General features: G+C 41.6%; 1 protein-coding gene across 1 annotated transcript in view; it reads right to left on the reverse strand.

Moving 5' to 3' along the window:
• Msrb3 (methionine sulfoxide reductase B3) overlaps positions 1–19360 on the reverse strand; it is a 131883-nt gene that overhangs the window by 75977 nt on the left and 36546 nt on the right. Inside the window, exons 3-4 of the mRNA XM_036169799.1 lie at positions 8861–8969; positions 7174–7251 (exon numbers count right to left, since the gene is read on the reverse strand). Of these exons, the coding sequence (XP_036025692.1) occupies positions 7174–7251; positions 8861–8969 (187 nt within the window). The remainder of the gene's footprint in view (positions 1–7173; positions 7252–8860; positions 8970–19360) is intronic.

Raw genomic sequence — 19360 nt, forward strand, 5'->3', positions numbered from 1 at the left:
CGTGTGCCACCACCGCCCGGCAACATTATTTTAGTAACTAGAATATTATACTAGGCATGTTTGTGCATTGAGTTTTTACCCTGTTTGGCTTCACTTCCCCCTTTTTACAGAAAATGAATCTGAGCTCACCTATCTAGGCTGGCACTCTACATATCCTATGAGTTGCTTTTGGCCCGTCCCTATCTGGTTCCTCAATGAAGATGGAAACACAGAGAAGGCATTTAGAATTACAGCAAGAAAAAAATTGAAAGAAGTGATAAATGTGAAATCAAGCTGCTTGAGAAAAAGATGACGAGAAACCAGTATGTGAAAATACTCTATGCCTCCATTGCTCCAATCCTTCCCAGTCAGGCCAGCTCTGCCTGCCAGGGGTTGGATGGCTACTGGCTTCTTGAACCTTCAGCCCATCTTACTGGGGTGGCTCCAAGGGTCTCTCAAACAGAGTCATTCTTGACAATTGGCCACAACAGAGCTCACCCTTTTTTCTAAATAGATATGATCTCTGATTCAACAAGCAGACTTTACAAAGAATGGAGCTGTGCATGCTCCATTTATTCTAGTGATGTTGATTAAAATAATCATGCCTGATTGGCCAAAATAAGATATAAAGCATTGTACTAAATAATTCTTTAACCTTTGTTTTTTTTTAAATTGAGCATTACTATTTAAAGTACACTCACATGCTAACTGTGATCCTCATAGGTTTTCTTTACTTAGTTCCCTTATCTACACAAAATGCAGAGCTATAGAGATTACATGATTTGCATAAGAGGCACTTAGGGCCATGCCAGGTATTTGGTAACTGCTATGTAAGCATGAGGAATTATTTTAGTAGTAATGTTATTCTCATTAATGAGCCTACATTACAAAATGAGCTGCTAAAGGAGGATGACTATGCACACAGAATATGGATACTCTGTGGGGGTCTTCAAAGCCACAAACAAAGGGACCAGGGGATGAGTGCACATAGATAATGTTGCAATTTATCAGCTAACCTGGAAAAAGCTTCCCAATGACTCTACTATAACCCTATATCCTCTTTTTTGACTCCCAGAAATCCAGTTTATGTGTTGTTATGACTGGCTTCCATTTTTCATCATGCTATTCCTTCACTCAAAATTTCTCCAAAATCAACCCAACCATAGTGAGACACGCATGTGACCAACCAAAAAGTATTTAGTGATTATTACAGGCCTGGAGCTAAGAGAAAAAAATATTACTAGGGAACGGTCTTTCCACTGCAGAGTTCATTTAGTATAAGGAAGGTAACCATAGAAGAAGAAGACAACCATAGTGAGTATGCAAGAGCACACGCGCACACAGGAGCACACACACATACACACACACACACACACACATAATCCAGAACAAAGCGGTAACTACAGTGATGGAGGGGACATGCTAAGGAACAGAGATGTGGGACCACATCTGGAAGGAGGAAACAAAGACTTCGATGGAGAACAGGATGCTGGGCCTTACAGGATTTCAAGTAGGTTAAAAGCCTTTCTTCAGCTACATCCCCCATTGCTCCCAACACAGTCCATCTGTCCACTCCTATTGGTCCCATTTTCTTGAAAAAATACACCTTTGATCCTGTCTCTAATCCCTCTTTTCACCTAATATTGTCAGGATCCTCCACCAGGGTTGGAGCCCATCAGGTTTTCCTGGTGGCTTTATCCAGCAGGTCTGCATAAAGAGGATGATCGGACGGACCCTGGGCCTGAGTGCAGGTGTCTGGAAGGGTCTACACTCAGCTGTATTGAGCCAGGGGAAGGTCTTTTGCCCCGCCCCTTGGCATTGTCATAAACAGCCCTTTGGAATAAAGTTCAGGGCTGGTGGGTTCAGACCCCTTCTGAGGTTATCCTGTGTTTTCTGTCTTTCCTCTCGGCATCTAGGCATCTCTTTCTTCTAATATTTCTCATGTCTCCCCACTCAAGAGTTTCCTGGGTCATAAAAGTGGAGGCTGGTCTGCCACACACCGGAGAAGAGCTGAGCTCACGCCTCCTCTCCCCTCTCTCTGCCTCCCCTCTCTCCTCCCCTTCTTCCTCCCCCACCCAGTAAAATGTGGCCTCATGTCCCATGAACCCTTGCTAACTTGACAGCCATAGATCCTCCTATTGCATATGAAAGCATTTCAACCAGCAGCACTGTGATACTTACAATCATTTGTCATTTTTTCAGACTCCCAACAAAGGCATAGCTACAGTGAGAAAAATAATTTGTAATGTTATTCTATTTATGCCACAGCACCTGGCAATGTGTCAGCCACAGCACAATATAAATGGCCTCAAGTATGTTCTGAACCTAACTGCTTTACCAGTTCTCTCTCTGGTTTATCTGATGTGTAATAAATTCACTTTATGAAATTTTAAGAGTGCAAATAACTGGAGGTGAGAACATTCTTGCGTCTGTCAGTAAATCTACTGACTGAAAGTCGGTCGGACCGTGTGAGACATAAACTAGCTTGGTAAAATTTGTGAATGTGAAGAAAACATGAACTGGGGGATGAATTACATGTTTGGTTTATAAGAAGGGCTGTGAATGAGGTTCTTGTACTCAGGAAGACGAAAGAAAGCAGCGTATTGTCCAAAGAAGGAAAGGGTTTACATTACAAGTTTGGAAATAAAATGAAAATAATTAAATAGACATTTTTGTGAGGAAGTATAATATATGTGTGTCAGTCAAGTAAAAGATGATGAGGGGCCGGGAAAATAGCTCAGTGGGTACAGTGCTACCCAAGTGTGAGGACGTGGGTCCGAATCCCCAGGAGCCGTGTAAAAGCCAGATGCCGTAATGCAAGTCTGTAATCCCTGTGCTCCTATGAGGAGAAGTGGGAAGAGAGGGGAGAATTCAGAAACTTGTGAGCCAGCTAGTCCGGCACACATGGCAATGAACAGCTAGACACCGCCCGCAAACAAGAAGGCAGATGAGGACCAACACTCAAGGTCACCCTCCAACCTCCACATGCAAGTAATGGCATGTGCCCTCACTCACATACATCAACATAGACACACAAATAAAGCTTTAAAAAGAAGCGTATGCACATACATGCATGTGCATGCTGTAAGTATGGAGCAGATAATGAAGACGAAAGTTTGGGAAGCATTTAGACATGTCCAGATTCAGTACTGCACTTGTTTCCCTACTTTGTTTCTCAGAATATTCCTAGTCTGTTCTCTTCATCTCTCATTCCCTTCCTTCTTAAAAAAAAAACAAAACAAAACAAAACAAAAAACACAAATACACATTTACACACCTCACTCCGCATTTCTTTCTATACTTTGTATTCAAAAAAGCCTCTTGAGAATCCCTAGTAGTAATACAACTAATTCACTAGCATCATGAGTGGTTTTCTAACCTTTCATTGGGGATCCCTAAAAAGAATATTGAAGTGACTCCCTGTCTAGTTCTTGAGACATGGGCAGCGACATCAGGACCAGGCTCCTGCCTGCCTTGGAGCCAGTTTCTCCTCTGCCAGGCTCCCTCTGCATTCACAGCTTCTCCAGTACCTAGTTCCTGAAGGACAGTGTCTCCTGCACCCTTCTCCCCAGCAAGCTCAAGATCTCAGAGTTCAAGCACTGTAGCAAGGGGAGCTTCTCAGGTGCCAGGTTCCTACAAGGCCAGGTGACTTCGGTGTGCTTCGAGCAGCAGGACCCAAGAGCCAACAGCTTCCCAACAGCTTCCACCGAGACACCATCCTGCCAACAGCTCTCCTCACCACTTGAAAAGGGTGGTTTTCCAGAGAATTCAGACAGGCAAATTTCCAGTGCAAAGTTGTATTTCCAGTACACTACACCCCATGACACGGCCATGAGTTCTCGGTCATGTAGTAGCTGAAATCACACCATCCCCTTCTCAACCTCAGAGAGATGAAGTAGGTTTGGGTCTGAGGAACTTTCTAGACCTTTCTGTTTCTGTACTAGAGATCATGACCACCATTCCTGCTGTCTGTCTTCATGACCACCATTCCTGCTGTCTGTCTTCATGACCACTATTTCTGCTGTCTGTCTTCATGACCACCATTCCCGCTGTCTGTCTTCATGACCACCATTCCCGCTGTCTGTCTTCATGACCACCATTCCCGCTGTCTGTCTTCATGACCACCATTCCTGCTGTCTGTCTTCATGACCACTGTTCCTGCTGTCTGTCTTCATGACCACCGTTCCTGCTGTCTGTCTTCATGACCACCATTCCCGCTGTCTGTCTTCATGACCACCATTCCCGCTGTCTGTCTTCATGACCACCATTCCTGCTGTCTGTCTTCATGACCACCATTTCTGCTGTGTGTCTTCATGACCACCATTCCTGCTGTCTGTCTTCATGACCACCATTTCTGCTGTGTGTGTACCCTTACTAATTTCCTTTCACTTCTTGCTAGCAAACTCCTCTTTATCCCAACCCTTTGTTATAGTTTGGAATCCTTTAAAGTTTCTTGTTCAAACAATTATGTGGGTTTTAAATCTGGACTTACTGAATAATAATTTTTCCCTTGTTATCTTTTAAGAAGATACAAGGGGAATACGTTACCAGGAATGTAAATAACTATAAAAGATGAATTTCCACTTGTTTTATATTCTGTACATATGCTTACAGTATTCCTGTCAAAACCTTAGACCTACATATTTCCATCATATGTAAGTGCAGAAATTAATCATATGAACTAATTTGCAAACGCTGTCATATACATCAATCAAATCAGACTTGTTTTTTTTCTACCAACAACAATGAAGCGCCCCAAACTTTCATTTTCTATCATTTGTATAAACACATTTGATATGTGTTCTCATGCTACCCAGATAGAAAGACATACAAGATGATAGTAAGGGGTAGTTGCTGACCCATGGCAGGTATTTTGCAACACTATCTCAATGTTTTGTTTGTTTTCCTTTGAGGAATTTGTCTTCAAAAGCCATACATCCTTAAACTATCATTTTGCTGGATGCCTGAATACAACAACTGAGGATAATAAATTCCAGCAATACTTGGGACAGATGACAGGTGTACCATCACAAGTGAAGGGTGAGGCAAAGGTCAGAAGAGAGCTGGAAGGGAAGAGGCTGCGGACCACTGACCTCTGAGTTTCAGCGCATGTGTCCAGAGGAACGGAAGACGGGAAATTCGACTTCCTCAAAACTGCGCATGCCCTGTGGCCCCGGAAGTCTTCTTGGGCACCCCGGGCACATATTTTGAAAGTGAAGACAACTATACAAGGCCACCAATAAACTACTCCATCTCCAACAAGAGAAGAGCAAGGAAGCTTTTCTCCCAGAGTATACACGGAAGCAAGAAGAGCAAAGCGAACAATGAAAACCAGCAAAAGTGTGAACGGAAAGTCAAATCCGATGTCTCCACGTTTTTTTTTTTAGAAAATAGAAGCAGACCGGAATGCTCAAAAGAAACGATGCCACGTCACGGCGAACAGCGAACGCGACTCTCGCCAGCTCTCATGTTTGGATAAGGGTCTTGCTTTCGGGGTTTGTGATTCAGACTCTCACAAAGGTTAAATCCGCCTCTACAGTGTTTCTGTTTCTTATTTAACACTGCAAGTTTTCCTTCAAGCGAGTCCTTCAGTGAAATCACACGGCTGGGGAAGAGGTGGGGCGTCTTGCACAAAAAGCGAAGGGGATGTGGGCGGCTTTTACCGTTTGGGGTATGAACCAGTTTAGCACGGCTCAGGGGCTCTCTTAAGTGTTATGTCAACTATTATGACATAAGCTAAAGGTGTTGAAATACGAGGATGTGTGCTTTCTGAGAGGAAATGGATGACAATTGAAGGGCTGGTCTTAACATGGAAAAAAAAAATACGTAAGAATTCAGAACAGATTTGGCAACCAACACTAACGTGCAAGAAGGTTTATGTAATTGGAGAAAAGTTCAAAACTCCTCAAAATTTTTAAGGAAACTACCATTTTCCTGTTATCTCTGAAATATCTGCAAATGTTAGTGTCCTAAAGGAGAAATATGGTGCAAGTTAGTGTGTCTTCCATGCTACAGCTAGCAGATTTTTATTTACTCATTCTTTCTGTGAAACTTTGTAATCCTGTGTCAGATAAGTTATGCTCATTCTTAAGTAAGCCTTCTGTTTGGGGGATATATAAGGTTTCTAGGATTTTACCCACCCAGCTAAAACTTCTTTGGTAAAGATTATCCTTCACTGAGTAAGATTATCCTATCCAGACCAAGAATTAACTCTTCTCCACAAAGTCTATGTGGTGCCTGCATCATTGTGATTATTTTTCGAGACAGGGTTTCTCTGTGTAGCTTTGCACCTTTCCTGGATCTTGCTCTGTAGACCATGCTAGCCTCAAACTCACAGAGATCCGCCTGCCTCTGCCTCCCGAGTGCTGGTATTAAAGGCATGCGCCACCACCACCTGCTCAGATCTTTTAAAAAGATGGTGGTGGTGCACACCTTTAACCCCAGCACTAGGGAGGCAGAGGCAGGCAGATCTCTGTGAGTTCAAGGCCAGCCTGGTCTACATAGCGAGATCCAGGAAAGGCGCAAAGCTGCACAGAGAAACCTTGTCTCGAAAAACAAAACAAAAAAGTTAAAAAAAAAAAAAGGAAGATGATTTTAGACCAATACAAAAATTATGGTAACGTCAAATATACAATAGTGTTGCCTATACATAACATAAAAATCTGTTGTATGCCTCATGTTTACTTTACATACAGGTGTTTCCCATCTGTGGAACTGTATGAATATGTTTTAATCTGAAGGATATCATGAGTGACTTGAAAAAATGGTCCATAAATGGATTTAAGGGTATCACTTGAAGGTAGAAAAATCAATAAATACATGAGCAGATAGATCTCTGCTCACCAAAATTTCCTTCATACTCCGGCTATGAACAATGGTTACTAAGGTGGGACGAACTTAACACTGGGTGTTTTAAATGTCCAGACAGTACAAGAATCACCAGTCTGTCATAGAGTATTTAACCAGGAAAGTCTGTAATTATTCTTGTTTTCAGGGAGTATACATACACACACACACACAGACACAGACACACACACACACACACACACACACACACGTGTATATACATATATATTATGTATTTATAATAGAAAAATATAGACTCAAACTCAGCAAAGATTCACAGATAAATGAGCAAAAAGAAGTCTGCTGCCATGTGACCCAGCCATACCTACCAGCTTACAGCACACTTACTTGAACAATGGAGTTCCACAAACAACACATTTATATATTCCAGGATCTTTGTGGTGTGTGTATTCTCCTTCAAAAGCACTGATAAAAAAAATAAATAAACAGATCGTCAAAAAATATTATCAAAGCTAGTGTTCTTAGAGAACATAGTGGTGTAAAAATACATTTCTCTAGTAAATCTTTCCAGGGTTGGCCCTAAAATGAGAACAGACCAAACATATGGAAAGTTGAACCATACTAATATACTTCAAATATACATTTAAAAAGTGCATATAACTACTCCAAACTAGTACAAGTAAAAATATCAAGCCATCTAGTATGTAATATTTAGAATATTTTTCAAATAAAAAAAAAAGCCTGTTGTTGGAGTCACATAAATAACATTATTACATAAGATTTCTGCTACTCCACACTGTGCACTACTCCACATTTTCCACACTGGAAAATGCAGCAGGGTCCAAGTCTTCCCATGGAAGGAGTCTTAGTTTTCAGTTTGAAAAGGAATATTGCAGCTTTAAGGGAATATTTTTCTAAGTTAGCGATCTTCAAGGCGAGGAGGTCATTCGGCTAACACAAATCAGCTGTGGTAGCCCCACAAAAAGTCTGTGTGCTCTGCAGCTTGTTCTTATTATCCTTTCAGCCTCTTTACGAGGTCCGGTTTTTTTTATAAACAGAATTTTTAAGAATGACCTAATCTCTGGTTGTTTGTGTGCATTAAATCATTTCGCTAGCCATGCACACAACAGGGCAGGCAAGTCCTCTGGCTGCGAATCCAGCCCACCACCGGCTCCAGTGGACAACGAGGGCATGCTTTGTCAGAGACTCCACGTTTAGTCAATTCAGTAAATAGCAGATTCTGTGACAGGAAGAGCGTGTTGCCTCTTAACAAGGATCCAGTGTGGGAAAGAGCTCTCAGCTCATGAATGAAAACACTAAGTTACATCATTAATAAATCTGGATCAGAGGTACGTTTACAGCTTTGTGCCAAGCTCCATAGTATAAATTAGACAACAAAATCATTGGGCCTTGGCAAGTTACTTTTTAGCTGGAATCAGCTGAGAGAGACTTTAATCACTAGAAACAGTCTTGGAAGTGAACAAACTCTTTTTTTTTTTTCTTCCAGGATGTAGGGCGAACTTCCAAGGACCAAAGCCATGTGAGGGCAGTTATTGAAAATTTTTGACATTCCAACCACAAATGAGCCAATAAATACTCTCTCCACATGTGCTTCAAAAAGAAATTGGAGTGGGGTAGAAAGGAACTAAATTATGCTACCTTCTTTTTGCAGCCAAAATGTCTATGCTTACAATGGCCACCTTCAAAAATGCCAGCATCCTGGCATAGCTCCATGTCCCTCATGGTTTTCCTCACTGCGATGTCTTCAACAACAACAACAAAAAGTACCTAAATCACTATTACTTCCACACGTTTTGTTGTAAACTAAAAACAGGCCCTTAACAAAAGCCCCATGACTCTATATAAGATAGAGGGGTCACTGACTGGAGGAGAACAGAAATAAGGCTCAGCCTCGACCTAAACAATGTCCCAGTTCCAACCTTTTCAAAGCCAGTCATTTGCAGGATTAGCCAGTATGTATAGAACTCTGAATGAACTAGCAAGGAAGATGACTCCAGGGAGCAGGGAGAAAAGTAGTACTTGCTGGCTGGCTTTTTATTAGAGCACACATTACCTTTCCGTTCCTTTCTCCTGAGTGACATGGTACTGGAGGGGTGTCAGGCGCTTCCTCAGTTCCTGCTGGGAAAAGACCACCTTACAGTTCTTTTTATCCCTACATGACCCTGGAAAGAGAGGATATGGGAGAAATAGCCTTTTTAGCCTGAATCCTAAATAATTGCTTTGGCTGGTCCCCACAGTGCGGTCTCTACAGTCACTTGTCAATGACCAAACCAGTCCCTAACAGACTACAAAGTCTTCCATGAGCTGCAGCTGCTCTCCAAGTTCAAAAAGAATGTACCTTAAGATCCACTTGACTCCTCTGGAGTAGCAACACAGCGTTAGAGCCAAAGCTTCTAGAAGATGATACTAAACACTCACTGGGTACTTGTTCCCAGGATGGTGGTACATCCTTTATGTCACCTGAACCCTGAAACTACTTTTTAAAAGATGAATTCAATGTCATGCACATATTTGTAAGTGTTATATATATATACACACATATATCATATACATATATGTGAGAATGGGCACATAAAGACCCATTCAATAATTTTGCAACTTGGTAGAATAGCTTGAGACCATCACCATTCCATTTTCATCCAAGATGGCTTAATTACCATCCTCTTTATTTTTCTGAGAACCCTAAAGATATATATTTTTTTCCCTACAGTAGGAATTGCTGTTTTCAGTGAGTCTATCAGATATTTCACTGGGTTCTACACAGTCTTTAGAAATGCATGTTTTTTTAAAGACCATTATCTTACCATGTTAGCATGAAACTTTCAGTAGACTTCAGGAGAAGGCATTTATTTATACTAAGGCAGATTCAAGAATTCCAGAGAGATGGCGGGGGGGGGGGGGGGGGAAGCAAGACAGAGAAATGAAGAGTAAGTGTGATTTCACTTTGAGGTTTATACTGTCCTTTTGCAGTTCAGCTGGGAGGATTTCACTGCTCGGGAGTGTCTGAATGATGAAATGATTCTAATGTGACTAATAGCTAGGGTAGTTTCTTATTTGAATGTATACAAGTGGCAAAATGTCCAGACAACACCTATTTACCTGTAGTATTTTATTTTCCTTGAGCAAACAGCTGAAAAGAAATATAATAACTCTGACACAGGACAGCCATGACTCACTGCAGTAAAATGCCTTTTCTTTCCCACCACAGTAGGAAAGTGTGCAGATGGCCCTCCATGCAAAGATGTCAAACTGTTTTGAAGTTAGCCTTCTTGGTGTCCTGAGCATTAACTTCAACTTCTTTTGATTTAGTAGTGAGAATGCTTCCCACTGTTTACTCCTACGGTACCTAATGTAGAATATGAGATTACTGAAATAAACCCAGTGAAGACTACCTACCAGTTTCCCTGACTGTGGGGTTGAAGAAGGGCTATCAGCTTCCCGAACTGGAGTCTCCTAGACCGATGGTTGATTCTCCACCAGGAAACAGGGAGCGGAGGAAAGAACCAACCAGAGCAGACAGGAGATAAACCTGCCTAGGCCTGCAGAAGCCAGACGCCACTTTTGCTGGCCTTTGTGATCCTTTGTTAGTCTAGAAAGAGAACCAGGAGCAACTGGCACTGGGAAGGGCCTCCCATCTCACTGAACCCCAGCTAACACCAGGTTCATTGTAGTGTGAGAAACCCTACTGCTGTCCAAGGCATAGACAGAAATGTCTCCCTGGCTAGTCTGTTCAGCTTCCATGTAGAAGGGCCTTTTCTCAGTCAATGCTCTGAGATGGGTGAGTTTCTGTTTACCTCCCTCTGGACTTCTTAAAAAAAATTATTTTGCTTTATTTGTTAGAATGGTATCTTTGCTAATTTTGTCAAGAAGTTCATTAATTACAAACTTAATGTGACAAATTATCATGGTTAAAATTATTAGTTCCAATGGGCTTGATAATTAAGATCTGAACAATCAGAATTAAGCAAATCCATCGAAAATATTTTTGGGTTACTATATGTTCATTCATACAAAAAGACCAATTGTGTTTCCAAAGCTGCGAGAGCTAAGCTAGCCATCTGTATGTCATTTAGTACAAGAGAAGCAACCACAGGTTTAAATTACATGGTATTGGATTGCAATTTCCTAACATTGGATGTTTTTCTGCTTTTTTACCTTGAGTCATTTACCAAGGAGTGTTCATAAAAAGTAGCTTCAAGCACAGATGCTTGCAAATCACTTAGGCAAAGATGTTTCTCTCTTTTTCATTCTACCTCTCCCCAGAATCTCTTTTCTGAAGAAAAAGAATAAGACTGTTGGTCAGTATTGATGAACCATGTCATGTATTTGTCGAGGGGAAAAAAGGTAAAATTGAAAACATCTGATTGAAGTAAATAATACAAACATAAAAGCTTTACTGGTGAATGAAGGGTATTGAAGAGACCTTATTTCATAGATTAGAAATTACTTTTGATCTAAACATTCTTAAAAACAGATTGTTTTCCGCTATGAGCCATCTCATTAGCTGTGCTACAGAGACCCTGTTTTAATGGTGAACTTTGAAAGGGACCCACTGGACTCTTTGTCGGCCCCCATCTTATTTGGAAGGGGGGAAAGCTTTCCTTGCAGCTTCCTTTGTTTGCCTTTCAAGAACCACGAAAGCAGTATTCACACAAATTTTGGAGGAATTCGCCCTATGTCACAGCCTACAAATTATTTGGTTTTGGTGCACTTAAAGGTCATCTTCCAAATTAGCAAAATTTTCCTACATCCTGGCTTTTCAACCTTAAATATAAATGTTGTTCCCTAACTGTATGTGAGGTTTATTCTCTGAGAAAATGCTGGTGATTATTTAAAGTGGTCAAACTTCATATATATTTTTATTCTTTGGCCAAACTGTGTTCTCCAAGTAATTAGGCGTTTAAAGGATATCTAATAGCAAAAGGAAGATACACACACACACAAAAAAAAAAAAAAAAAAAAAAAAAAAAACACGTTATTATGATTTTTGTGTTAAACAACTCAATGGGAAGTCAGTCAGATTTTAATAAAAGTCTCGCCACCCACTGCAATAATAATAATAATAATATACTTCTTGGACAATTGAAAGCAGTACTAATGTACTCAATCTTCTGGGATAACAAAAATTTGGCAGGTACAGAGAAAAGCTTCATTTCTGTCCCTGCGTCCTCTGCCCCCTACCAGACCGACTTTTCCAAAGTCACGTGGTGCCACTGTTAATTCTACAGACGTCATTTCATTTTGAAATTGGAGAGTAATTCATTGGGTGGCTCCCCTCTACTATCTTCACTTAGGGACTGTAATTTTCTTATTACACAGGGTAATTTAACATTAGTGTTAGACGACATCTGTTCAGTGACTTCTGAATTGGCTTAGAAGTATGCTACAGAAAGAGGTATTCCTTTCTTAAACATTTAATACCATTACTTTGAAGGAACAAGTCAGTGCATATGCACATACAACATGGTACATCTGAGGGAATGATATTACCCCCTTTGTATCTAATCATAGCCTATTCCCTACGGTGTCGTTTTTATTTGGGTCAGGGTTATCTTGATCCCAGTCCAAAGGTATTTAAATGCTGGAATATGCCCGGTGTCTTTTTTTTTTTTTTAATTTATTTATGCCAAGGCATCTTTCATGTTACTACTGAAGGGGAGAATTGTGGTGAAACCCCAATAGGAAGAAGCTCTTCTCTACACAGACACCACAAGAGTTCACTCTCGGAGAGTTGGAGGTGGGACACACCTGCTGTCCCCAGGCTTTGTCACCACCCCCCACTTCTAAGCAAGAGCTTGCATTCTGGTCTGTGCGTCCTGCCTGCTGCCAACTGTGCCCTTAGATGAGCTGAGCCTTGCATTAGATCTGTGGCTACAAAGATGGGAACAACTGGGACGTAGCAGGCGCCCGGTGCAAAATGAGAGGACACAGAAACTAAAAATCCAGTTTAAAAGGTAGCAGCTTAGATGTTTCCGTGCACTTCCGTAGCCAACTGGTAATTACTTTCTATAATAATTCTCTCAGAAAAGTCTTTTTCTAACAAGTGATCTTTTTAAAATGAGAAAAAAATAGGAAGCGAGGGGGGAAAAAAACAGAACTAAAAATTCAGTTCTACTCTATACCAGGCACATTTCCAGACACATAATTCTAGAAGGTAGAATCATGCCCATTCTACAGACACAAAAACTGAGGCTCACAGAGTTGGTTATAACATAACGTATTAAAGAGTCACATCAACTCAAACATGCAGTTGTGGGACCGTAAACCCATGCCTATTTCTGCCAGTAAAAGATAATGCTCTAACTTTCTTCTCAAATTATGCAGAAATTTCAGCTTAAAAAAATTACTCGCTAACAAGTGAAGACAGTAAGTGGAGGAGGGTAGTAGTCATGATAGTGCATAAAAAGTAACAACATCTGCCCACTGGCCCCATCTGCTTTCCCGCTATCCCTCCAGTACATACAAGACTCTCACCACACCTACAAACCTTGAAAGGCCCTTTAACGTCTTGAGAAGAAGATCAGATCTGTTACTTAAATGCTCAGAGCACTCTTGAGTCATATGCTTTATATTTCAGTGTGAAAAATCAAAATAAAACTAAACCTGAGGATCTCAGCATTTTAATTTCTGCTCTAGGACTATGGGGGGGACATGAAAATATTACCCATTTTCCCAAAATAATAAGAGATAGCTATCTTGTTTTGATTTAGCTTCATTAAGTTAAAACAGTAAAATTCGTGTAGAAATAGCTTGCTGCTGTATTTACAGGTGGCATAAAATTAAAGCCTCTGTTCATTTTTACTATGAACATGAGTCTGCCATGTTGGAAAACTATTTTATTCCAGGCTTAAATAGTCTTAGACTTTCTAAGTCGAAGATTATAAAACCCAATCTACACCACTTTTAGAATCAAATGTAAATATATAGCACAGACAATTTTTGCTTGTTTGTTTTCTTTTTTATAACCCCAGTAATTCATAAAGGCCTTGAGAACGAATTTGCCAGTACAGAGAGGGACGTCTCCATGTACAGAAGCATCCTCAGTTCTAACTTTTCCCCCTGATACTGTTCATAACCTAGGGTATGAGGATGTGGCTTCCAGTCTCCAGCTTCCACCAAACCAGGCCTGCCCTGTTTTCCTTGAGAGCACGGACCCAAGACTACCTACTTTTCTCAGTAATCAAAAATGCTGTGTCAGCTACAGAGTGTGCAGTACTACGCTAACAAAACTCTTATCTACCAATTGCTTCTGCCATTGTTTTGAGTACCTACTGCATACTGTCATGGCTCTGCATACTCAGCACAGAGCCAAAAACAGAATGTGCCCTTCTGTCTTGGACCTCTCATTCTGGCTGAGGTAAGATACCCAGAACACAACCAAGTCAGGGGAGTCTGTTATGAGGTCTTTTAGAAGGTAGAATGTAAGCAAGAATGAAAAAGCCAGCATGGCGAAGGGCCAGGACCACAGGGCTGGTGGGGGACAGCAATCTTCATGGAATAGGTGGGGGTGGGCTGTCTCATGACAGCGATATTTGGGCAGAGCCCTGGGGAGGGAAAGGCAGCTGGTAGTGCTGATGTCTCAAGAACGTCCCAAACACGTACAGGAGATGGCCAGGGCAGGCGGAGAAGACAATGGGAGGCTCACCCATGAGTGACAGAGACAGGTAATGCAAGCAGGAAACCTGAACAGCAATGCCCGCAGGCAAAGTAATCAAGAAACTCGATTGCTCTGTACATATCGTGATATGAACTCTTCTAACACTACCACTTGGTTCCTAGGGGGACTCTCTGGGGCCGCCTTTTAGAGAGTGTACACCCAAAATGTCTCTAAGAAAGTATTCACTTGGCCAAACTCTGGAGACACAATGTGTGCAGACTATGCTGACTTGCTTGCTGGTGTCATGTCATCGTACTTAAACTCAGACCACCGTTCCCAACCTCAAGTCATGTTTAAGAGGACGCTCAGTAGACATATTTGGTGATGAATGCCGGATGAGCATAGAGAATAAAACCTTTAGGCCATTTCAAACAAAGAGTTCGCCCTGGGATACACCGTCACCTCGCCCACGTTCGGGCAATCCCGTAGGTAACAGAAAGAACATCTGTAAGTCAAGGAAGCACAGAATCAGTACTTCAAACTTTTTATTTTTAATGGCCTTAATTTTTACATCAAGCTTAGTTTAATTTCATCTGTGTTCCAAGCCCTAAAGACCTGTAACATAATGTAAAGAAATATCACACTTCTCAAATTAAATAGTGCCGTGTCTCTTCCCGCCATGGCACTCTAATGCTGAAACTGGCCTCCAGGTTCACACCAGCAGCGTGCACAGGCAAACTCAAAGGACATTTGAGGCCAGTTTTCCTGCCCACTCCATGCACCCAGTTAGCTTCACCTCTGCCAGCACCCTCTGAAAGCTAGGCTCCACAGGAGCAAACACAGTAGAGGCAGGTCATGCTCCAACATCTTCCACTGCATGTGCGCTCCTGGGAAAAGTACAAATTCTGTAAGGCACACATTGCTAAGCTTACAACTGGCTCATACTTTTCCCAACCACTTATTAAATATCTGCACCGAGTTAAGACTCGAAATGAGCGTTAAGAAATTTAGAACATAGCAGGGAAAGGTCCTGGTTCCTACACAACACAGCCTGAAGTCTTTAGGGAAGGCATGTGCAGAGCTCTGTGTGAAGGGAGTGAACACACAGGACAGGTACACTTTAAACTTTTCTTATCGAGACTGACCATGTCCGAACTGGACTAGGCCCTCAGAATAAGGGAGACGGTTGTTTTGCTTTAACTGTTTAGGAGGTCCTCAGGCAGTGGGACCAGGACCTGCTCTTGGTTCATGAGGTGGCTTTTTGGAACCTAGGGCCTATGTTGAGACACTTTGCTCAGCCTTGGTGCAGGGAGGAGGGGATTGGACCTTCCTCAGCTGAATGAACCAGGCTGGGCTGATTCCCCAGGGGAGACCTTGCCTTGGAGGAGGTGGGAATGGGGGGGTGGGTTGAGGGGAGAAGGCTGGGGGATGGGAGGAGGGAGGACAGGGGAATCCGTGGCTGATATGTAAAACAACTAGAAAAATCTCTTATATAAAATTTAAAAAAAAAAAAAAAAAAAAAGATTGACCCTGTCTAGCTGTCACCAGAAAATGGGAAGTACAAATATTCACAGAATGTGCAAGGTCAGAGTGCCAGCGAAGGTCCAAATAGGGGAAGAAAACTCCACCAAGGCAGCTGACTAATAGATGGGTTGGGATTAAATGTGTGTAAGCCAAGGCTGTACGCATCCATCCTGCTGAAAACTATGTAAATGGGGGACAGCTAGCTGGATCGGCTCATTTTATGACGTCACCACTTCACCAAACAGGAAAAGGTGGAGATTCCTATTGAAAAGGGCAAAACTTTGGGATCTGAGAAATGAAGTCATTTTAAAACCAAGGAGGGAAATGTGAGAATGTTGTGTGTTTCCTGTTGTAAGCTGATAGGATTAAGTGTAACGTCAGAGCCCAGGATCAGCTGTGCGGTACCTAATTAATATGGCTGAAGAGTCTATCCATAATAGTAAAGCCTCATTCATGCAGCCACGTGGTCTCCTTGAGCGGAGACAATGGAGGAGTTTATCCTTTCATCCACCCCGATGCAACTGTGGTTAAAAATGTCTGAATGACGGTGAGGTAAAAACCACCTTTGACACATCTAGATTTACTTGTAGGATGAACACCTTTCATTGTTGAACTCACATGCAGCCATCATTTCATCAGCACTGGTTTAATGCCCAAAGGTAACTAGAAAATCCTTTATCAAATCCTCCAAACTCACTTCAAGCACTTTTGGGAGCAAGGGCGTTCATGGTAATGGGGACCACGAAGTTCAGGGTTTCGAGAAATATTTAAGGCATGTCTTGATCCTGAAAGCGTCTTCTTGCTTGCAAAGCATGTGACTAAAAAAAGAATGTTTGAACCCCTGCCATCATCACGTGACAGCAGAGGGAGAAAAAGTCACTTAACTTCAACTCTATCTGATTGCATGTGAAACTTCTAACAAAGTTGAAGTCCCCTGGTTTTAATTTTTTTTTTTTTTTTTTTTTTTTTTTTTAGCATGGGTCTTCACTTGAACATCATAGCCCATAAAGAAAAAAATTAAAACCAGACAGGCTCATTTTAATTCTACATTTCACATGCAATCAAAAAGATTTGTGTGTGTGCGCATGTGTGCACAGACACACAGACACACAGACATGCAATACCCTCTCTACCCATCTCTCCTTCCTCCCACTCCCCTTTGTGGATCATAGTCTGCTCAGGCGACAAAAGGAGCGCTCTCTTAGACTATCATGCAGAAGGTTATTTAAATACTTGAGGATACTTCCTTAGAAAGAAAGCAGAGTGTCTGAAGACTCAACTTCTTCCAGTTTCCAAAATTAATGTAGAGCACATAACAAATTTGAGTTTAAATTTAAGCATAATGACAAAAAAACAAAGTCTGCAACTTCCACTAGATGAGTGACAGCTCACTGATTATCCCAGAAGAATCTAAGATTTTCTGGAGAAAAAGAAAAAACTTTCTTTTTCACAGAGCAAACTCAAGAAAAGGCATATTGCTTACGCTCAAGTTTTTCACAGAAACTCAAGGGAGCATGCCTGCATACTTACTAGCCAGCCTTGCACTCCCTGTACCAAACAGTGTGGGTTCACAAGAAAGATCTGGGTTTGGGGATTTAGCTCAGTGGTAGAGCGCTTGCCTAGCAAGAGCAAGGCCCTGGGTTCGATCCTCAGCTCAAAAAAAAAAAAAAAAAAAAAAAATCTAAAATGTGCACGTTATATTTACTTAACTCTCCATCTCAATGGCTGCTCCCCCCAAAAAAAATGTCTTCTAGATGCCTATGGCAACACTTTTTAGATCTTAGTTTCAAATATACTGTAACATCTGTTTAATAAGTAAACATGATAAAAAATATGATGGTCAATGATAGAGAAAAAATTTTTCCTTTGAAGCTACTCAATCCTTTATTGCTTCTCTAGGGTCCACATTCAAATCTTCTCACTATGTCTAACACTTAATTTAATGATTCTTTGGATGTAAGACTATGAGATCACTTGATTCAGGATGGCCCAGAGCACATTTTATCAAATACTTAGGGAGAAAAAATGCTAACATGTTGTTCCTCTTGGAGAGTGAAAAAGAGAAGTTTCCATAGTCTAACCAGGTTAGGAAAATTCACCAGTTTTCTTGATGCAGTCCATCTTATACTAATGTATATTTTTAAATATGATGCATTATCTATGGTCCACTAGAAAGGGGAAAAACACTGCCAAACTATGATATATTATGATATATTCTTGTCACAGTGTTTGATTTATAGATTTACTTCTTTTTATCTCATGTATATGGGCGTTTTGCCTGAATATATGTTTCTGTACTATGTGTGTAGTGCCAGCCGAGGCCAGAGAAGAGCATCAGATCCCCTGGAGCTGGGGTTGTAAAAGGCTGGGAGCTGCCATGTGGTCTCTCCCCGCCCCCGCCCCCCACCACCGTCCTCTGCAAGAGCAGCCAGGGCTCTTAACAGCTGAGTCATCTCCGGCCCCATCACTGGGGACTTTCAGCTTCATGCTCCTTATAAAAGTGGAAAAAGATGGGGGCAGGAGAGATGGCTCAGAGGTTAAGAGCACTGACTGCTCCTACAGAGGTCCTGAGTTCAATTCCCAGCACTCACAAGGTGGCTCACAACCATCTATAATGAGATCTGGCGCCCTCTTCTGTATACATAATAAATAAATAAATCTTATTTTTTAAAAAAAAGTGGAAAAAGCTGCGTATTCGAACTTATGAAATACAGTGATATCTGGCTTCATCTGATGATTGGTTCACAGGGTAAATTAGTATACAGAACTAGTATTCCTCATGTTATAAACTAGAAAATGACAAACTTCTAGACAAAACCCCTCAAGGAGAAGTTAATTCCCAAAGCAGTTACCTGACGTGGTCACATGCCTACTTGACGTGAGCCAGGATCTTCGGGTTGTGGCTTCCGGCAGTTCGTTACATTCTCTCTTGAACCTACGCTTTACGCCATCTATACTAACGCATGTTCCCACAGCACATCCTCACCTCTGCTCCCACCATCACCCCCAACTGATTACAGTCACCTAGTCCTTTGCCACCCTTTCCAGTACTGTGAAATCCGGTCCTCGGAAGCTATTCAGTACGTGGTGCAGAAGGCCGCAGGGCACTTCTCAGCCTGCTCCTGCCTGCCTAGTTAAACAAGGAAGTGTCTAACAGACTCAGAAAAGCATCAGTAATGTAATTCTCTTCATCCTATAGTTAACAAAGTGGATATCTTAAAAACAAAACAAAACAAAACAAAAACCGGAATGTACCTTCTACACGCACAGAGATCTTGTCACTCACAAGGTAGCATTGTTTGGAGGAGCTGACATCCATCCAGTGCAGGACACAAAGAGAATGCCCATCACGTGACAGACACAGTTGTAGGATGACTGGAACCGTCACTTAAACAATCAAGTCTCAGTCTATCTGGCACTCTACAGGGTCTG

This window comes from Onychomys torridus, chromosome 20, assembly GCF_903995425.1.
Source record: "Onychomys torridus chromosome 20, mOncTor1.1, whole genome shotgun sequence".
Classification (NCBI taxonomy): Eukaryota; Metazoa; Chordata; class Mammalia; order Rodentia; family Cricetidae; genus Onychomys; species Onychomys torridus.